At 37.3% G+C, this 20756-nt stretch overlaps 3 protein-coding genes across 6 annotated transcripts in view; 1 reads left to right on the forward strand and 2 right to left on the reverse strand.

The window, feature by feature from the left end:
* Positions 1-543: 543 nt before the first annotated feature.
* LOC102598656 (pentatricopeptide repeat-containing protein At1g05600) lies at positions 544-14597 on the reverse strand. 3 transcript variants are annotated; one of them, XR_001474762.1, is made up of 3 exons: positions 14459-14597; positions 12023-13610; positions 544-1003 (listed from the first exon to the last, which is right to left on the reverse strand). XR_001474762.1 is itself a non-coding variant. In XM_006357587.2 (2 exons), the coding sequence occupies exon 2, from the start codon at positions 13583-13585 to the stop codon at positions 12074-12076; it is 1512 nt and encodes a 503-aa protein (XP_006357649.1). In that variant the 5' UTR covers positions 13586-13610; positions 14459-14597; the 3' UTR covers positions 11899-12073. The 3 variants fall into 3 exon arrangements, 1 of the variants encoding a protein (XP_006357649.1); XR_368132.2 differs by lacking the exon at positions 544-1003 and adding an exon at positions 8614-10680; XM_006357587.2 differs by lacking the exon at positions 544-1003 and having other exon boundaries at positions 11899-13610.
* A 1993-nt stretch (positions 14598-16590) lies between these two features.
* The window catches only part of LOC102599632 (uncharacterized), a 12120-nt gene continuing 7954 nt past the window's right edge, over positions 16591-20756 (reverse strand). The window contains exons 3-4 of the mRNA XM_006357590.2: positions 17814-17918; positions 16591-16892 (exon numbers count right to left, since the gene is read on the reverse strand). Of these exons, the coding sequence (XP_006357652.1) occupies positions 17835-17918 (84 nt within the window). The 3' untranslated portion in view covers positions 16591-16892; positions 17814-17834. The remainder of the gene's footprint in view (positions 16893-17813; positions 17919-20756) is intronic.
* Positions 16652-17826, forward strand: LOC102599090 (uncharacterized). Of its 2 annotated transcripts, none has more exons than XM_006357588.2 (2): positions 16652-16750; positions 17383-17826. In XM_006357588.2, the coding sequence occupies exons 1-2, from the start codon at positions 16672-16674 to the stop codon at positions 17670-17672; spliced, it is 369 nt and encodes a 122-aa protein (XP_006357650.1). In that variant the 5' UTR covers positions 16652-16671; the 3' UTR covers positions 17673-17826. The 2 variants fall into 2 exon arrangements, with proteins under 2 accessions (XP_006357650.1, XP_006357651.1); XM_006357589.2 differs by having other exon boundaries at positions 17398-17825.

The raw sequence follows: 20756 nt of genomic DNA on the forward strand, positions 1-20756 counted from the left end.
TCATATTTATGTCCACCTCTAATCATAGGACTTCAGCAAAATTACAGGGGAATTTTATGTATTATCCCAATTAAAACATGCTCTCTTCAATTCATATGCATTAGTTTTAACATATCAAAAAGAAATTCACATGCATTTATTTGATTGATTTGCAAAAATAATAAAATTACATGCCTTTTCATTTTCCTTTTTATAAATACCAAAGGGAAGATGGCCTTTAGTGGTAATAATGACTATTGTTCTTTAGAAGTTTTTATAATGTTGTCTCATCTCATCCTAATGCCATCTGTGAGGGTTTGAAGATTTTTTGTTTTTGGTTTCCTGCTGTCTGGTACCCACATTGGATACCATCCATTGTTACATTAAGTTATTAATTATTTCTCTTTTTTCATAATTCGTCAGCAGGTTGACTTGAAAAAGTTTGAACATTCAGAAGATTCCCAAAGAAAGTGATGGTGGATAGTAAAGTTTACCGAAGGTACTAAACATCTAGAAGAAAATGCGCGACTTAGAACACCATAAAGCAGAGAAAACTGTTTTAGCAGCATCAATGATATCTTATTCTTTTGCGGAAATGAGAAATATGGAGAAGCATTTACAAAGTCTCACAACACAATGGACAAAATGTTCATGATCTAGTACAAATCTAATATTCTTGTTAACATACATCCAACAAGAAAAGATAGATAGATAGATAGATTTGCCCCTATTTGAAGATTCATCTCTCTGAATTAGAACTCTGTAATGAAATCATGTAGTTGATCTAATACTGAGAAAATACCCCCAACAAAGCTAAGTGTGAGTAATTATATTCACTGCTTCTTCTCTTCTTTTTATTTTGGTTTCCCATCCAGTGTCTAGTACCCACATTGGAACCCGACTAATCTGGATTTGCATTGGGTAGGGCTCCATTTGGGGGAAGCGCTCTCTACCAAGAATTTTTCATACCACTGCATCACATCCTTTGGTGGTGTCACTGCTTCTTCTCTTCTACCTTCTTTGGCTGAAAATTTGAAAATAAATGAAGTTACAATAACCATATAAATCATTACAAATAACAAATTTTCAAATAGACAACTTCATTGTTGGTACAATCAGCTAACAAAAAAGGTTCAGCCTCTTTTCTTGAATTTTCAGAACCTTTGTTCGTCTCTGTTGATGAATAGGTAAGAGTCTATACTTAACAAGGTCTTTACGACTGAATAATTTCAAATTTTTAGGGAGCAGAACATTGCATGTGCTAGACATAATTTTCTTTGAAAACTCGATAGAGAGAGTATTATGATTCATATCTCTGAAAAAAGAACTACATGTAATTTTAAATGTCCAAATCTCTTTCATATTCAGAACAAAGCACAGTCTTGGGACAAGCAGAACAGCAGAGGGGGGAACCCCAAAGTAACCCATAACTACAGTGAAACCCGGTGTACAAATAGTCCGGAGAAACACAACCAAAATTTCAGAAATACAGGAAAACAGGCACATTAGGCTAGCGTTTAAGGCATGTTCAAGACCTAAAAGTATTGATTTGACTCAGTGAGCTTATATTTGGTGTCTGTGCTTCATAAGTTTCAACCTCTAAAAGCGTAGGTATCTTCCTAACGAACACTTCCTATATGTTTTTCCTCAGGTGACTTAGCCTTTTCTTTTTCTTATTTTGACAAAGACCTCAGGTAGCTAAGCCTAATTAACCACTTTATGGCCATAAAACAAAGATTTATTCTTTAGACTCAAGTCAAGCTTCTATAAGAACTCCTCAAGTAAAGGTGAGTAGTAATTCATAAAGCTTAGAACCCCGTCCTCACCCCACCATTCATATCTTGTCTGGATGTCCCAGCTGACATACTTTTAGCATCACACGTCACCCATGGGCTCATGTCTTGCTCATTATTTGACACTCCCCATCAAGCATTTAGTTGTTTTGATCGGAGCTTCTAGGGTTACTCGCCTTCCTAGATTAGTAACTAGCAACTCATCTTGAAGCATCCCAACAAATTCTTGCTCTTATCAAATGATTGGGTTAAAAACTGACAACAACAGCATATGCAATGTAATTCCACAAGTGGGATATGGGGAGGGTAGAGTGTACGCAGACCTTACCCTACCTTGGGAGGTAGAGACGTTCCTGACAGACCCCCAACTCAAGGAAAAGCATATCAAAGAAGATCGAAAAAGAAATAGCTGAAGTGGGGGATCATGGCAAAATACTATAGGAAGCAGGACAAGGCATTTTTAAAAAAGGAACTAACTACACCATAAAAATCGAAGTAGAAGAGAGAGTAGATAGTAACAGAAAACGACGGCCAAGAAATTATGGGATAACTACTAAGACTACTAGTATGGAAGAGTAAACGAGACAATAATCTATTACCTACGAACCTTCTACCCTAATTTGTGTCTTCCACAACCTCCTATCTAAGATCATGCCATGTCCAGTGGTTTGGATGGCGAAAGACGATAAAAGGAGACAAGGGTCTGCCTCGCCACAAGGCGAGGCGCTTGCCTTTATGAAGTGCAACCCAATTAATACCAAAAAATTAAAATATTTAATTGCATATATAAATAATCAAAATCTCAATAGCAAGAACATATTATCAAATATTTCACTTCAAAAACTGAAAATAGATAGTATATACTAAAAGTCTAGAACTTGAATGAGAAAAAAAAGAACAAAAGTAAAAAACAATGAGAAAAAAAACAGAGGTAGAAGTGACTCGGAAGTCTGAAGAAGAAGGAAAAGAAACAGAGAAAGAAGAAATTTTAAGAAGAAAATAAGAATACATATTGGTTGGACTTTGGAGTTGCCGGAAAAATTTGGCTGGTCGCCCGAGGAGTCTTGTCGAAAACCTTAAAATTACCTCTTAACTTTTAAAACCATAAATTAGTCGCCTTTCTCGCCATGGTGTCGCCTTTTGAAGATCACCTCGCCACAAAGTTAAAAGGCGATGAAGGGTCGTCTCGCCCCTCGCCATTGGCGACAAGGCGATCGCCTTTCACAACACTAGTCATGTCTAATCACCTCTCCCCAAAACCTCTTCAGCCTACCTCTCCCTCTTTTGAAATCATTCATAGCCAACCTCTCACACCTCCGCACTAGGGCATCCATGCATCTCCTTTTCACATGCCCGAACCATCTCAACCTCGCAGCTTCTCGCTTCTTGTCCTCCACCGAGACCACTTCAACTTTGTCTCAGATATCTTCATTTCTAATCTATCTCTCCTAGTATGCACATACATCCACCACAACATCCTAATTTCCGCAACTTTCATTTTCTAAACGTGAGAGTTCTTAATTGACCAACACTCCACCCAAATTCTCTTATCCATTATTTACATAATTTTTCTAAGGGTTTAGTTTTAATCCACAAACCTCCTCGATACCTCTATAGTACAGACATAAACCCCTTTTTTGCAGCACTTTTAGTCACAACTCTGGACATCAACTAGATTCCATTGATCTTGTTGGACACTTGGACTAACCAATTAACATGATTTTAGATCCATCTAGGTAAGGACTTGGGAAAATATATGCACCACCATTATTAGGGCGAAAATATAAACATGCATTTTCTCATATGTCTAACAAAGATGAATACCTTGGTTGCATCTCCTTAAGCTGCATTGATTAATGATTGTTGATTACTTCCCACATGATAAACATACTTTCAGCTCTCTGAGAACTGCTGTCTCACACATCATTAAAATAAAAAAGAATACACATAAACAAACACAAACACAGAGATAGACATATGGTCACACACATTGGCATGAATTAGAGCTGGGAAATAAAATGTTACGTGAAAGCAAACTTTTAACATCAAAGAGAACAGGAAGTGTTATAAAGATATCAAACTGTTATTCTTGTTTTAATATTTATTATGCCACAGATACAACTTCTGTGAAGGACTTGGGCTAGGATCATCAATATCTAAGGATGATTTTAGGTGTTTTTCTCTTAGTTTTCTGGTATTTTAACAGGAATAAAAGATATAAATGATGATGAAGATGATATTTGTAAACCTCCATCGACCTAGGGGCCCACTTCACGTGCATGTTTGTGCAATTTCACAAAAATGTGAATATCTCTCTATACTTAAGTCATATGGATAAATGGTTTAGCGCGTTAGAAACTAGTCTCATAGAACTTTGATTTGGTGGATTGCCCCCTGACCAAATTGTGTGAGAATCCTATAACCCCTCTTCCCCGAACTTAATTTATCCGTATTATTTAAAGCCCTGAATTATTTTGGTCTAGTTTTTGTTGAATTGTTGTTATCTAAGTGCATTTTTTGGTGGATTTTTGGTCTAGTTTTAGTTGTGTTTCGGTGCATTTTTAATTTTTTTTGCAATTTTGATCCAATGGCATGAAAAAGAACTTGCAAGTTTTATACACCAAATAAATGAAGGAAACATGTGCAAAATACCAACTTTACAAGTTTGACAACTTCATAAATGAGGAAAAACCTATGCAAAATATCAAGAATAATTTTATATATATCAAAACGAGCGATGCAGCATCATAGAAATAAAATCAGTACAAAAAAAGTACTTAACTATGCAATAACATCATTTTATTAGACACGATAGGTTAAACACAAAAATCAGTGCAATCTTGATGATTAAGTTCAGGGAGTAATAGGATGTAATACCCTGCAACTTAAAATATATTTGTGACTAGTGCCGATGCATCGGTGTGATATTGGGAGAATATTGTTGCAAATGTTTAAGAATACCAAGTAACCCTTATATTAAGTCATTTGAAGTGTTAAACCCAAGTTCTAGGCCAAAGAAATCATTAAAGAAAAGGATCAAGTTTAAAGGTTCATTGTGGAGGAATATTTCAAATGATCTCATTTATCATCTGACTTTGAACGAGCATATCTCCGAATAATAAGGAATTAGAGGGCCTACAACCTATCAAATGAAAGGTATTTGAGTCTAGTTTCCAGCAAAACAAATCGCTTGTGAATACGACTTCGGAGTCAAAAGTTATGTTCATTGACAGACATGTGCGCCGCCCAATCACTCCAGGACATGTGGCACTTTAGGAAATGTCAGCCAAACTTGTTGTTTTTATATTTGGACTTAGGGATTTCATTTCCCATCTACTCCAAAACATATTTGTACTGTTTTCAAGTGTTTTGATCATCTCCAATCCTCCCAAGCTTAAGGTAAGTTGATTTCTTCAAGAATCAATCATACATATATACTTATCTAAGTATTTTCTTGAAGGAAAAGGTGTGGTTCTCGAAAAATACAAAGTGTAGGGATTGGTTTTAATTGTCATAGAGGTATGGTTCATCTTCTATCTCCATGAATATAGTGGTAAAGATGTTTTAAGTATAATTTACAGGTACGACTCATGGGAAGGTGATAGGAAGTTGTGAGTCCGTGTTTTACCCATTGTAATTGATGTACTTGGAGAGGAGGGAGTTTGTAGAAGACTATGTTGGTTGTTGTATTGATTAAAGGAGGGGTGGATGGTATTGTATTGGGGCAGTAAGTTTGTTACGATGAAATGAAAGGTTAGGTGGAGAAAACATGATTTTTTATAGTTCTTGCAAGCTTGTCGCTCACCAAGTGTTCGATGAAATACCTCAATTGCTTACGTATATGGTGTAGCTGTTTATATGATCTCCTATAGTCATTGATTGTAAGAGTTATCTTCCAACTTAATCTATGAGCTTATTAGAGAATTTGACACCTTTTAATAAAGAACTCACGAGGTGGTGTTCGGAAGCCACAAGTTCAAGTTTATATGTAAGTTTTGGATGATTAAGAGGCTGATTCTTTATGGATTAAGGATTAAGGAGTAGTATTGACCTCATAGGTAAGTCATGAGCGCACTTAGAAAGTAGAGAAAGAGAAGGGTGTGGTGATACACCATTTATCTATCGTAGTTGTTGAGCTTGTCGCTTGTGAACTATTATTGTGTTTTCGGCCTTGTTGTGCTTCTTGGTTATCCTTTTATACTACCCTATATGATGTTATGTTATAGATAAAGTTGTTAACAAAGGAATTTGACAACACGACGTAAGATAGTATGTCCCTAAGTAAGGTATGTAAAGCTAAAACCTCTTTCGACATTAAGGCATGACCTGAAGTCGCATGTTCGCCATTAAGGCACGTTGATTCATTTGAGCATTCTTACATGTCTATTTGTTATTCAATCTGCTTTACATACTAGCACATGTTTTATAAGTACTGATATCCCTATTTTGGGGGAGCTACAATTCTACCAATGCAAGCTCCACCTATACCTAGATCTAGCAGATATCTAGAGCCTATATTTTGTTAGGTATATACATTGGTTAAAATAGGTATGTGGGGCCCTATCCCGACAAGTTGTCAGATTCTCAGATACAAACTCTTTAGAGGTTTCTTAGGCTTAGTTTCGTTTCAGTTGTAAAGTAGCCCAATGGGCCCTTTTGTTGTTATTTTTTTTTTGAAACTGGTAACTTTTTATATTCCTCAGCATTAAGGGCTATGCTGGCCACCTCCAAAAAAAAAAAACTGTTACAACAAAAGGAAAAGACTAAAAAGAAATACTTACAGAGATCCTATGAAGTCCACTAATTGGAACTCCTCTTCTATGTCCTGTTCTTTACACCAAAAACCTAAAGTAGTAATTACTTTCCATTTGATCTTCTGTATTGTACACTCCTTTCCTTCAAAAATTCTCTGATTCCTTTCTTTCCATATAATCCACCATATACATGCTGGAACTGTTCTCCACCATCTTTTCTGACTTTTGCTGCCTCCCCTTTTGATCCAACAGCTAAGAAGGTCAGAGGTGTGTTCAGGCATAGTCCAATATTCATTGGCTATGCTTGTAAACAGAGCCCACACCTGAGCAGTTACCTTACAGTGCATGAATAAGTGTTTGTTAGTCTCCAGAGCTTCTTTACAAAGGAGACATCTGGATACTATGTTGATGCCCCTCTTCTGCATTGCCTCATGAGTCAAACATTTTTTCCTAGCAACCAACCAAGTGAAACACTTCACCTTGGCAGGAGCCACACTTTTCCATATTGTGTTCCAAGGTCCAATGGATCTTCCTGCACATCTTTTAAGTCCCCAGTTGTATAATCTATTCACTGAAAATACCCCATCTTTGTGATGTCCCCATGCTAATCTGTCTGGCTCTAGAGTAGTACCTGGGAATCCACCAATCAAGCCCAAACACTCCACCATTCCATCAATCTCCCAGTCATTTAGCAGTCTTCTAAATATTATATTCCAACCTTGTGGTGACCACATCTCCTCTATCTTGCTGTTGGTATTTGTGCATATTGAGAAAAGAATAGGGAACAAGTCCCTCAAAATCCCATTTCCACACCAATCATCTAGCCAGAACTTTGTTTTGTCTCCTCTACCCACCACAATTTTTGAGTTGTTCTTTAGACTCTCCCAAAGGTTTCTGATGGTCCTCCACACTCCAACTCCATAAGTTTCATTAACTTCACTAGTGCACTAGAAATCCTCTTGCCCATATTTGTGGTTAATTATTATCTCTTTCCATAGAGCCTGCTCCTCCTGATTATATCTCCACAACCATTTTGAGAGGAGGCTCATGTTACTTTTAAATTTCTCACTCCCAGCCCCCCATTTTTCTTGCTTTGTTGTACTACAGGCCATTTCACCAGGTTGAATCCCTTTTCTATCTTGTTCCCTTGCCATAAGAAGTTCCTTCTGAGTGCATCTAAACCCTTCACTATGCTACTAGGAATAGGAAAGAGGGACATCACATAAGTGGGTAAAGAATCCAGAACTGAGTTAATTAATGTAACTCTACCTCCCAGAGATAGGTATTGAGATTTCCATATAGCCAATTTCTTCTCTGTTTTCTCAATAATGCCATCCCAAATTTTCCCTGCTTTGTGCTCGGAACCCAAAGGCATACCAAGGTAAACTGTTGGGAGCTTCTCTATCTTGCACTTCAAGATGCTTGCAAGATCCTCAATCTGTTGCACTTCCTTAATTGGAAAAATGCTACTCTTTCTCCAGTTTACTTTCAATCCTGAGCAAGCCTCAAAGACCACCAGGATCACTCTTAAGTAGCAAATTTGTTCCTGCTCAGCTTCACAGAATACCAATGTGTCATCTGCATACAAAAGATGTGTTAGTTCAATTGTATTATTTACCCTGTTCTTTATGGAAAAGCCCCTTATCCAGTCATTCTGAGAAGCAACTCTCATCAATCTGTCCAAACCTTCCATGGCTAAGATAAATAGAAAGGGGGATAGTGGGTCCCCTTGTCTCAGGCCTCTTTCTGCTGGAAAAAAACCAACTGGTTCTCCATTTACAAGTATGGAGAACCGAGTGGTTTTAATGCAGAAATTTATCCAGCTTAACCATCTCCACCCAAACCCCATCTGCCTTAGGACATTGATTAGAAACTCCCAGTTCAAATGGTCATATGCCTTCTCAATGTCTAGCTTGCACATCAGTCCAGGGATTCCACCTCTAATTCTAGAATCAATGCACTCACTAGCTAGAAGTGCAGCATCTATGATTTGCCTTCCTTTGATAAAGGCCATTTGGCGCTTGTTTACTAGCTTACTGATCACCTTCTTCAACCTCTCTGCCATTAGCTTACTGATCACCTTTTTAACCTTTCTGCCAGCACCTTAGCTATGATCTTGTATACCCCTGTGATCAAGCTGATAGGTCTAAAATCCTTTAGCTCATTTTCCCCCACCTTCTTTGGAATTAAAGCTACAAATGTGGCATTAAAACTCTTTTCAAACTTTTGATGAGCATGAAATTTGTGGAAGGTTTGCATCACATCGTCTTTGATAGTTTCCCAAAAAACACTGAAGAAAGCCATTGTATAGCCATCTGGTCCAGGTGCTTTATCAACAGCACACTGTTTTATTCCTTCCAAAACTTTTTCCTCCTCAAAATCTCTAGACAACAATATTTGTTCTTCTTCTGTGATTGTTTGAACATCTAAGATGTTTAAAGATGGTCTCCAACTTTCTGTCTCCTTGTACAAAATCTGATAAAAATCCACAATTTCATATCTGATTGCAACAGGATCTGAAGACTCTTCTCCATTAATCACTAAGGATTCTATAGTATTGTTTATGTTTCAGTATGTGTCTTGGTATATGTTCCGATGCTTATGAGTCTATAGCATTAGCATAATTTTAGTACATATAATTCAGGTGCTTGTATAGATCCTCGATGTCCGTCCGTCCCTCTCTATCCCGCCCTTTTTAGTACAATAGAGATTTATATATACAAGGTATTTCATTTTCTTCAATTTCACATTAGTATTTGTTCTGATTATAAAAATCATTGAATCCAGAATTTCACCCTCGAATTTGGTCAAAGTATCCAAAACTAGTTGACCAGATCGAGTACGGATCCCACGTCGTGTCGCACAAGTGCGGCACCAAAAGTGAAAAGCCCGAGCAACTTAGTTTTTATGCCTTTTCTGAAAAAACTTGGGAAACATAATTCATTGATTAGATAGTGCATTTACTTCGTTTTAAGATATTAAAAGGCTAAATCATTTTTTATTGTTGACACCAATTAATAAACTAATTATAAAACCTCTACACAACTTTTAAATCTAGAGGGAACCACATTAAATGAGAGATCATCATAATCGGATTTTGTCTCCCAAATACAATGAATTCACGGTTAAAGACAAAAAACCATAGCAATATATTACTACTGGTGTTGCATACCTTTGCCCCATTTCTCAACTTCATTGTTAATTGTTGTTCGCGATATCTACAAAGTACTGTTCACAGTTAGTTTGTCCTACAGAAGAGAAGTCCATCTCTAGTAAAAGGACTCAAGATTTAAGCTCTACCTCGAGGAAGATCCTTTTCAAGTTTGAATTTGTTCATTTGGAATCCAGGTTCAAGTTAGCTTGTCATTGCAATTGATGTTTGATCCCGAAGAGAAGGAAAAGATCTTTGGAAAGTGGGTTTTTATGATCTGATAAAGAATCAAACTTATTTAAATGTGCCTGCTATTTTATGTTTCCTCGAAAAAGGGGCTCAACCTATAGGAACTGTTCATATTTTAAAGAAGGTGGAGGTTTTTAAGGAACTTCGTCCTAATCAACCGAAAAGGATTCTTCTTACTTTCTTTCGGACATACCTCCCAGGCTCCCACACACAAAAGAAAGATCATGAAATATTGCTTTCTACATCTCATTTCAACGTTTCTGAATCTTAAGAACAATCTGTTTGTATCTTTGTTTTGAAATCTCGAGGGGAAACTGAAACAGTTCAACTAAGGACATAAGGACCTAGGAAGATTTTGAAGAGAAATGCTAGAACGAACTTCAAGTTTTCCAATCAGAAATTCCTCAATTTGTAACAAAATTTCCATATCTTCTCCAATTGTGGAAAGAAAAGAAGCAAAACTGAAATGGTACAACAGAGCACAAAAATGTCTTCAGCTCGTTTCCTTAAATACCAAGCTGTTCATAACCCAGCTGGTAAGAAATAAAGGATTGCCAAATAAGAGACTACTTTAGAGCATGAATACTAGCCATCCAAAGAAACACAAACATAAATATGATGCCTCAATAATCCTTATCAATAACATTGAAAAGATTTAGAGTATGCTAGTGATTCCGAGAAACACACGGAAGACTCCTTGAAAGGCTGGTACTGAATGCGAACAATGGATTGTAAAAATGCTTCATCATGTATCCTGTGAATAAAGTAATGAAACTTGGTGAAGCTACACATGATAATATATAGGTAATCAAAAAGAAAGAAGAATATACTTGGAAGTCTCACAATCACTGCAGTTGCTAAGGTTCAAATCTTCTCATATGCAAATCATTTAGAAGTCTATGATGATAACATCAGGTGATTGAGGCGTATCGTTCATCTATCCAGCATTAACAACCGTAACACAAAAATTTCAGTAGGATCACATTATGTAGCTTGAAATCTTGTTTGCATTTTAATCTTTACCATTTTTGTTTATCTCAATTTGCACATGTATGGACATTTTTGTTCCAATCCACTTCGCCTCCCTACATTTCTGCTCATATTTTTGTAAGTCACATGCATGCTAGTTCTTACAACTGCATAACCTGGATATACGTTTTCATACGGTTAAGAGTAATTCCTATTATTCATGGCACATACTACACCATCCTCTTTTTGCCTCCTATTCTCTCCTGTCAACTTACTTGAAAGAGTATTTTCATGTGAATTACTGCCTAAATTCAATATTATAATTGAGTAGACTGCCTTTGATTTTTCAAGTCCCAAAAGCTGGAGAGTTTTGGATAAATATCAACCATCTTAATTCATCTACAGAAAATTAACACCCCCTATCATAGACCTATATAGCAATTCAGAGGTTGACCTCGTCTCTTTGGAATCTTCAAGCTAAAACCATAAGGAAGTTCAATATCTTCTCAAGCGGTACATGCACCTGGGGCTCTTGCATCTAGATTTCAAAAATACATATTCTATCCTTCATTAACCCCATGACCAATCTCCTTCTATTAAGAAGTGTCTGAACCAAGACTTCCCCCTCAGCATTTATGTACAACGAGAATCGGTCTTTTATTGGATGGAGTTATGCATAGGATGCTCTTTTAGAAAACTTAATTTCTATTTTTCTGCTAACCTCATTGTTAGCTAATGAAATTGGCTTTCTATTGCCTTGCTTTTCCACTTACCTCAAAATAACCTTGTAGTAAATTCTAATCTATGTCCATCCAGGAATAGAACTCGTTACATTTTACATTATAAAGTAATTATTTCAACTTTTAACTTCTATTTGGTTAGTTAAAAGTACATCATCTATGTTGTATATATAAGCTTAGCTAGATATTTATCCCTCTTTGGTGAATGTACACCTTGAATAAGCAACGACTTGAATCTACTAAACAAAGCACGGACATTAAGGTCAACATATCAGCATATAATTATATTACCAAATGAATCAAGGCAGATAATTAGAATTCAGAGCTAGGGAGAAGGGAAAATAGAAAAGAAAGGCTTGGAAGTGTTGAGCAAAAAAGGTTTATTACCAGAAAAGAAATAGGGGGAATCCAGCAATACAGTTGTAGTTATAGACTATGCTAAGGTGTCTGTAGCTGCTCTAGTGTCTTGAAAGAAGCCTCATTCATACCGTTTTCACAACAGATTGCACCTAATAATGACTGCCACACATGGATATCTGGAGTCAAGGCTAGAGAGATCATGTCCTCCAAACACATAATTGCACTGTGTAAATCACCTACTTGGCAGAGACCTCGGATAAGAGAATTCAAAGTTCCAACTCTAGGCCAAAAGGAATTAATTGACATTTGCTCCATCACCTTGCTTGCTTCAACATATTTACCATCTTCACATAACCCATCTACCAAAGTTTCATAAGTTTCATAGTTTGGCACGCAACCTACTTGCCTAGACATCCTTTCCAAATACTTAATAGCACAAGTAGATTTTCTTTCATGGCATAGGCCTTTTATAACTACATTATACAATCTAATATTCGGAACACAGTTTTTTTGCACCATCTCACAATCAATGACCATAATTGCCTCGTCAACCTGGCCATCCCTGAAAAGAGCAGCTACCTTTGCTTCATAAATCACCACTGACGGTTTGAAGCCTCTGTCATGCATTTCCTTGAGCACTTTGTTACCTTCATCAATCTTGCCTTCGGCATAAAAGTCAACAGACATTGCTCTGTAGCTATCTGAACTGGGAACTATGCCTTTTATCAAAGCTTCATTAATCAAAACTTTCATATTTTCTGTATCTGATCCATTCCGGCATTGAGTAAGATCAATCTGCTTGTAGCATTTTTTCGGAGCTTTTAGTCCTTTGCGCAATACCTTACCAAGAATTTGTATGGCCTCCTCCCCTTCTTCATTATCACACAACGCTTCCAATAAAGCTCGATAGACAACCACATCTTCACCACTTCCCTTCTGAGATATCCTCCAGAACATTGAGTACAATAGATGAGTAGCCTCATTGAGCCGCTTTTCTTCACATAAACCCCTCATCAAGATCCTATAACTCTCTTTGTTTGGATAACAGTTCTGGTAACTCATCTCTTGGAAAATATGCAATGCAAGATCAGAGCGTTTCATTCTACAAAGAGCATTCATCAACAAATTCAAGAAATGTGCCCGAGACTTCACTTCCCATCCACAAGAGTTCTCAAGGAATAACTGATAAACAGATTCTAGCTTAGATTCTTCTACCAATATCTCCAAAAGAGTATTCAAAGATCTTGTCCATTCTATACAATTGAACTCCGGAAGAGACTTAAAAAGAAAAATGGCTTCGTTTGTTAATCCAGCTTGTACATAGCTTCTAATGGCGTTCACAAATATTGAGTCATGACACTCACAGGAGTCCTCTTTCATTTGATTAATTATTCCCTTCATCTCAGTTGTTCTACCTGATCTGCCTAAAATATTAATCATAGTGCCATAAACAGGACCATTGTGACGGTAAGTTGGATACTTGCATTTTGCTTCGTCAAAAAATTGAAGTGCTTTTAGTGGGTTCTTCTGACTCAGTATTATTTGTGAGAGCTGCTTCGGTGTTAGAATCCTCGGCCATCTAATGCCCATAAGCACCAGCAAACTTGATGTGACTCTGAAACAATATACGAGAGATATTATTATAGTCATATATAAAGGACGACGAATTCGATGTTTCGAGAATTCCATCAAGTACTGACATTATGGTGTAGTAGTAAATCCTTGAACTTAATTCACGTGACAACTTACTTCATTCATAATTCCTCATCAATCATTCTAACTTCAAATGAACTGGACAGTCGTGCAGGTAATTAATTATTCAGTAAAATGGCTATGACCAATCACAGTTGCTACAAGTTCCTGCTCGAGTGAACTGACCAAGCAGTCCACAACATTTCAAACTACCCCACATTTATTCCTATGAATCTCCCACTAACACTCGTTTACTTAGACTTTACCAACAAGCTATGCTCATTTCCCTATCAGGCAATTTATCGAACAGTTTGTGTGCAATAAGTTCACTTTGTCTACTTCACATCTTTTTCTTTTTTTTTGGTTTCCCACTCGGTGTCCGTAGCCCACATTGGAGCTCCGACTAAATCTGGATCGCGCTCTGCAGGGTCCATTCGGGGGTGGCGGTCCCAACATGATTTTCTACATATCCAGGGCTCGAACCCGAGACCTCTGGTTAAGGGTGAAGCACTCCCACCAACCAGTGCACCACAACCCATGGTGGTTTTGTCTACTTTACATCTAAGCAACGGTATTACCCTCCCAGAAATGGTGTTAATTATATAGTTCGCAGCTCAACAATCACCAAAATAAGCAACAAGGAAATCAAACCCAGCCTAAAAGCCTCATAATGCTTTCATGAGCTGATGAAACTATTCAATACACAAAGGATTTGGGAGGGGGACTGTGGCTAAAAGAAGGAAGAAAAGAGAGAGAGAAAAGAGGGCTTACTTGATTTCGCAGAGCAGTGGTGGGAGAAGAAAGGGATGATCGGGCAAATGTCGTGTGTTGGTTGTTCCTGCTTTCTTTTGCTCCTTTCCCGTAGTTTTCCTGTTTGCGGCTGCGGGTTATCCGGGATTTAAATATAAAAAAAATAAAAATTAAACGTTTACCAAAAAAAATATATATATATATCAAACTCAAAATTAAAAACTAACTAAATATCTTAATTTCTTTAGAAAAATTTATCCCGTTAATTTAATATGATCCTTTTGTTTTTCTCTTTTTATCGCCAGAAAAATCATTTGTCCAGTATTTTACTCTTTCTAACCATTTTCAGTTACTTTTTTTTATAGCATAGACATGAAATCAAAAAATATTTGTACAATTTATGTGCAAATATTTATATTTATTCATTCTTAAAAATATTTATGTTGTTTCAATCTAATCCAAAGAAAACATAGAAAAGAGAAATAATTGATTGAAAAGGTGAGTTTTCATAAGCTTAGGAGTTTGATTATCAACTTTAGATGTATTTCTCTGTCAACATTAAGAGTATATTTTTGTTAATGTATAATATGAGCAATATATTTGGATTAAAAGTATAATTAGTTAAATATATATTTGGACAAAAAGATATAATGAGAAATATTCAATATGGATGAACTTAAAGGACTAAAACTCACATACTACTCCTATAAAAATCTACTGATTCTCTTTTCTCTTCTTCTCCTCCATCTGTTGCTTTTGCTCTTCAAAGGGTAAAGTCCAAAACAAAACATAAATATTTTTGAGAATGAATCAATATAAATTATTACAATGGTTTTTGTATCCATTAAAAGCAGTGTTAGTGAGCATGTAGTGCCAAATTGTAATAGAGTGCAATCATCTCAGGAAATGTTGAATTTGTTGTCAAGATGGACAAAAATCAAGATATTGAGGTTGAACAGACTGAAGTGAAATTGATGTTGAAACTGCACCGGCTCAATCAAGAGATTCAAGAAGCTGAGAAAAAGACCATAGAAGTGGACTTTGCCAATGCAGTTGCATTAGCAAAGAGCGCTACGATGGACTTAAAGATTGAGATCACAAAAGGAAGATTGGCTATGGTTGATGAAATGATAGCCATAACTTTGAAAAAGAAAGAGGACAAAGCGATCAAGATCAAGAAGCTGCGTGAAAAATACCATTTCCTCGTGGAAGAGGTTAACGTCACTGTTCCTGAAGATATTAAGCCTGAAGTTGCTGAGAAAAAACCCAAAAAAAAAAATTGATGATGCGATCCTTTCTTAAGGCGACTTAAAGAAGGGAATGGAAAGATCACCCTCCAAGTGTACTTTCGGGACTATGACTTGGGTCCCGAAGTCATTTCATGTGCCCTTATTTATCAAACTCTTTAGGCCATAGACACCCTACATCCCATCAAGGGATCCACTTCTAGGGTTGAACCCAAAGAAGTGCGCCTACCATCAGAACCAGAAAGGGCACACCACAGATGAATGCATGCATGAAGTTGAGGACCGTGATTCATGACCTGATCAGTAGTGGGAAAATCAGCTATACGTGGTGGGGGGTGGGGGTGGGGGGGGCACACTGTCCTTGTGATCAACCAGCATGCCGGTCGCAAAGAATACTATGATCTGACGTCACGACTTCACAGTTTTTGAGGATTCGTATCTGAGTATTTACCTCAAGTTGGTTCAAGGTGGGATCTTGACCCCTGCCAAGAATGACCTTTGCCTTTGGAAGTGAAACTGCTGAAACCTGACTTTATCATGGCATTGAGAAATGTCTCATATTCCGTTATGATGTGGAGTCACTGACCAACAAAGGAAGAATCCAGATCAAGTACCCCTCATTACCGGTGAAGGTTCAGACAAAGAGAACTTGACAAATCGGAGGAAGGCATAGTTTATCTTTCTAGGAGTTTTCATTACATGCATGTTTTCACTGGGATTATTTTTTTATTTTTATCCAATTCAGAAAAAATAACTAATGCAAATTTTCTGGCTATCTCCCCACACCATGCAAAGCGAAGCCCAATATTTAAGTGGAGAAGGATAGATGGGCTGGTCCATTATCCACCGAGTTTAGAAGGCTATGATTGGTCCAAAGGGCGAGTCACAGACGGATTTCTCGGTCATAAAAAAAATGGCTTTCTTCTCTGTCATACATTTACTATTTTTCTGGGGTTTTTTTCAACAATTTTGTTCTCTTATACAGGAATGAGACTTGGGCAACTTTGTGCTAGAAACAAGTTTCTCCCTTTCATTTCTGGGAATCTACCATATTCTAAAACTTCTGGTAATTCTATTTAGCCTCAGATCTATAACCTCATGGTTCATTGGCAGAGTTCCTACGTCTACTTTATGAGCTTCTTTTGACAATCTTCTGCACATGAAAGTATTGGCACTTGACACTGATTTGCTATATCCACCTTAATGACCTGCAACAATTTATTGAAAAATGAGCATTAAAACATTGTGACTAATAAAGCATCAGTACAATGTCAAATTTATGCACCGATAATGTTAGCATGTTAGTTCATTCATAAAAGGAAAAAACATTAGCGAGTGAGATGAACTAGTGTGTCCTTTGAGATTTAAAAGTGTTCGCGCGGCAGATTTCAGGGCTGTTCGGCAATCAGCTGCCACCATTTGGGATTTTTTCAAGGTTTCATAAACTGTTGAATTTAGCATCTTTTATATTTGTTTATATTCTTATAATTCTGTCTAGAGTCTAACTCTGACATTGACATAGTAATTAGGGTATAGAGTTGCTTTCTGTGAAGTCGTGTATGATTTCTTAATTCATGAAGTGGTTCATACTGGATTTTTGCTTTTTGAAGGGACGGGTATATATTGTCTGTGACACAGTTCCAAAGTGCTTTACTATCAGTATATCTGGAATGCTGAATGTCTTAGGAGTTTTTCCAGAACAATTTGTCTCAGGTTCTAAGAAACAGATTACTAGAGCTATGAAGGCCATTCTTCGATTATATACTTCCTCATCTTCAGAAGTGGTATCTGTGCTTTTGGAACTTATGCTGCAGACAGTGGATTCCTCAAATTTTCCAGGGGACTCAGAGAATGCCCCAACAATCCATGAAATTATTGACATGCATAGTGCATATGATGACTGGAAACCAATCCTGAAGAAATTGTCAAACAGAGAACCGGATTTGCTTCTGACTCTTCTCAGGGCAACTCTATCTAGACAAGATTGAGACTATGGGAGCCTCAAAGCATGAGCTTGGTAAGTGATGTATTCTGGTTTTGATAGTAGAAGGATGGTATGTTGTAATGGGCAGCTGAGGTTGAAGAGCCTTTCTAGTACATAAAAAGCAATTGTTGTTAAACTAGCTTACCACTATTATCGACTTAAAAGCTTAGTTCGATCCTCGTTTAGCACATTCTTCAGCTCGTGTTAGTGCGTCAGTTATAACATCTATTGTCCAATCCTTGACATCTTCCTGCATATAAGCAATCAAATGAAACAACATAGTCATTCAAATTTTGTCATGCAGCTGAACCAGGAAGAATATTGAGGGAAAAGAAAAGAATAAATAGTACATTATCACTTTATAAGAACACTAAGACATTTAAGACAAGATGCTCTTGCATGATCTCAGGAACAAATTTCCAAATAAAACATACCAAAAGAATTGCACTGGTCCTAACCCAACAGAATCCTGACACCAAAACCAAAGTAGAGAAAGTTCGAAGATTATGTCGTACTCCCATAGTCCCATTTTCTACAGGCTTCTTCCATTATTTGGATAGACAGTTTCTTTCAAACTAATCTGTAACATTTCACCAGGCATTGAAACTTCCCATTTAAAAATATATAGCTAAGAGTCCCCATTGGCCCTCATCACTTTAATGGCCCTAATAGCTGGTTGTCTTTAGATGTGCGACTACTTCCAACATAGACATTCATCATTTTTACTACTTCTCGCCTAAATTTGAGAAGGGCTGGACTTATACCATTCTAATCACATATTATGCGAGAGTTGGAGACATTAAGAGTGTCAATATTAGGAAATTGTGAATATGACAAACTAGAAGAAAGATCTGAACAGCGAGGATAAAAAGTTAGAAAGGAAAGAAGCAATTTATATGGGAGAAAAAACTCAAGGTCCGGTCAACAACAGTAAAGTGGTTTGGGAAAGAAAATCGAACCCAATAGAAAGTGAAAGAGAAGATGAAGCAAGGGACTTGGTTGACCTTGATAGAGTGATCGTGGTAGGAAGGTTGCAAGAAAAAGACCCATGAGCCGGTGGATGAAACTCTGCCGAAGATGATGGATGGCACGTAAAACACAAACCCTCTTTCTTTTGGGAACAAAATAGGGAAGAACTTTTAAACAGTCAAGGGACCCAAACCCTCGGCAACGGCATCATGTAAAGGAAAGGAGAATGAATTTCTTGATTCCTCAAGCATGTTGAGATTTAAATAAGCATTTACAAGTAATACAGAAGGGAAAAGAAACTATTTCCTGTTCCTAGTTACACAAATTACAGGGACTCCAAATCTTTCCCATATTGCAAGGTACCTATTCTTGCAATATTTAGTATTTCATAATATTGACATTCTTAACTGGAGAGAAGGAAAAGGGAGAAATTTTAGGGCATCGAAATGAAAGAGGCAAGTCCAATTTACGAAGAAAACTCAGGACCAAAGCTTCCTCATGTCAGTCCAGTTTGCTCGCACCTCAATAATTCCATGAGGTACCTACTACCTCCTACCAACACAGTAACGTGTAACTCTATCCACCAAAGGTTGGACAGATGAGAAGAAACCACCTAATGTTTTTTGCCTCCACTAGGAATTAAACCTGAGACCTCATGGTTATCGACCACTTCATTGAGACTAAGTCATGCCCTTGGGTACCAAGGAATGGGATGCAAATACCAAGAAGTCCAAATTTTCCTTTTCCACTTTCTAAGGAAATGGGATGTCGAAGACCAAGAAGTCCGATTTTGAATATGTTCAAATTTGACTTGTGCTTGATTTCATGTTAATTGCATGATACTACATGTGGATGATTGTTGACACCCAATTTTGAACTAATATTTTCAAAGTTAATACTTTTAGGCTTCTTATTCGTTAAATAGCACAAAGTACAATTTTTTTTACACATGTTTAACCATTTTAACACAATTTGTCGATAAATAATCGTTCTTTATGAAAATATGAGAATTTTAACAATTTATTATAATTTCAGTTAATTTCAATTATCACTTATTTTCGTCACAATTGTTTGCATATAAACAAAATACTATTCAATTTTATTGGTCATCATTTTGATTTAATTCAAATCACTTTTTAGCGGTCTATTAATACATTGAAAGTTGGAAGAAATATTTCAAACACAAATAAATTAAATAGCCCATGATATTGGGCACATGGTTTTAGGTAGTTCATGGTATTGGGCACATAGTTTTGGAGATCCCCGTGGTATTGGGCACATGATTTTGAACATCGGGTAGTTTTACTTTTCATATATAGCTTTCCATTCTTTCCACATTTAACTTGGTGACTTTGTATTATATCAAAAAACTTGTGCGCTGCCTGGAGCACTTCAGGCGTGCTGCTCCCGGAGGAAAACTTATATGCGCTTCGGCAAGCGCATTGCTCCAAAAGTACCCCAAGTTGGCGCACCATAGGCGCATCGCGCCATGAGGAAAACTCCTGAGCGCTTTGGCAGGCGCTTGATTTCATCCTTACTCCATATTCGGATGCAAATTAAGGGGGGAAAACTTTGATTGGGAAAGGGGCCTCCTCTGCCTACAGCACCTAACTGACTATGGCGGCCATAAGAGTACTCCGATATATAAACCAGGGTAACAAAAGTGGATCATACAACGATGCCGCCCGTTTTCATTTCGTGGAACTCCCCGGCAGAGGAAAGGGTTGTAGGTGATGGCGCGTTTTGCTTCTTATCTAGAGAGGGGCGTTCAGCCACTTCACTTGGCTTCACTGTAAGGAGAGGGGTGTCGAAATCCTTTCTATTGGTTCTTGCGTGGCAGCTGGTATAGACGATGAAAGGTGGGCCGCTTTTTCGGGACCTATTCTCTTAATAGAAGGCAAGGCACGCAAGAGTTTTGCTCCTAGCATGGTTGTCATAAATGTAAAAATAAATTATGGCGATTCATCATGATGTGCCAAGCTAGGAGTTCCCCAGGCTGGCGCACTGTAGACTCACTGCAGGCACGCCGCGCCACCATTTTACCCCAAAAAATTTTTAATGAGTTGGAGGCCTACCAGCTCAAAATCTAATATTTTTACCACTCCCCCCCCCCCACAAC

The sequence above is a fragment of the Solanum tuberosum genome, unplaced genomic scaffold (genome assembly GCF_000226075.1).
Source record: "Solanum tuberosum cultivar DM 1-3 516 R44 unplaced genomic scaffold, SolTub_3.0 scf00251, whole genome shotgun sequence".
Taxonomy (NCBI): Eukaryota; Viridiplantae; Streptophyta; class Magnoliopsida; order Solanales; family Solanaceae; genus Solanum; species Solanum tuberosum.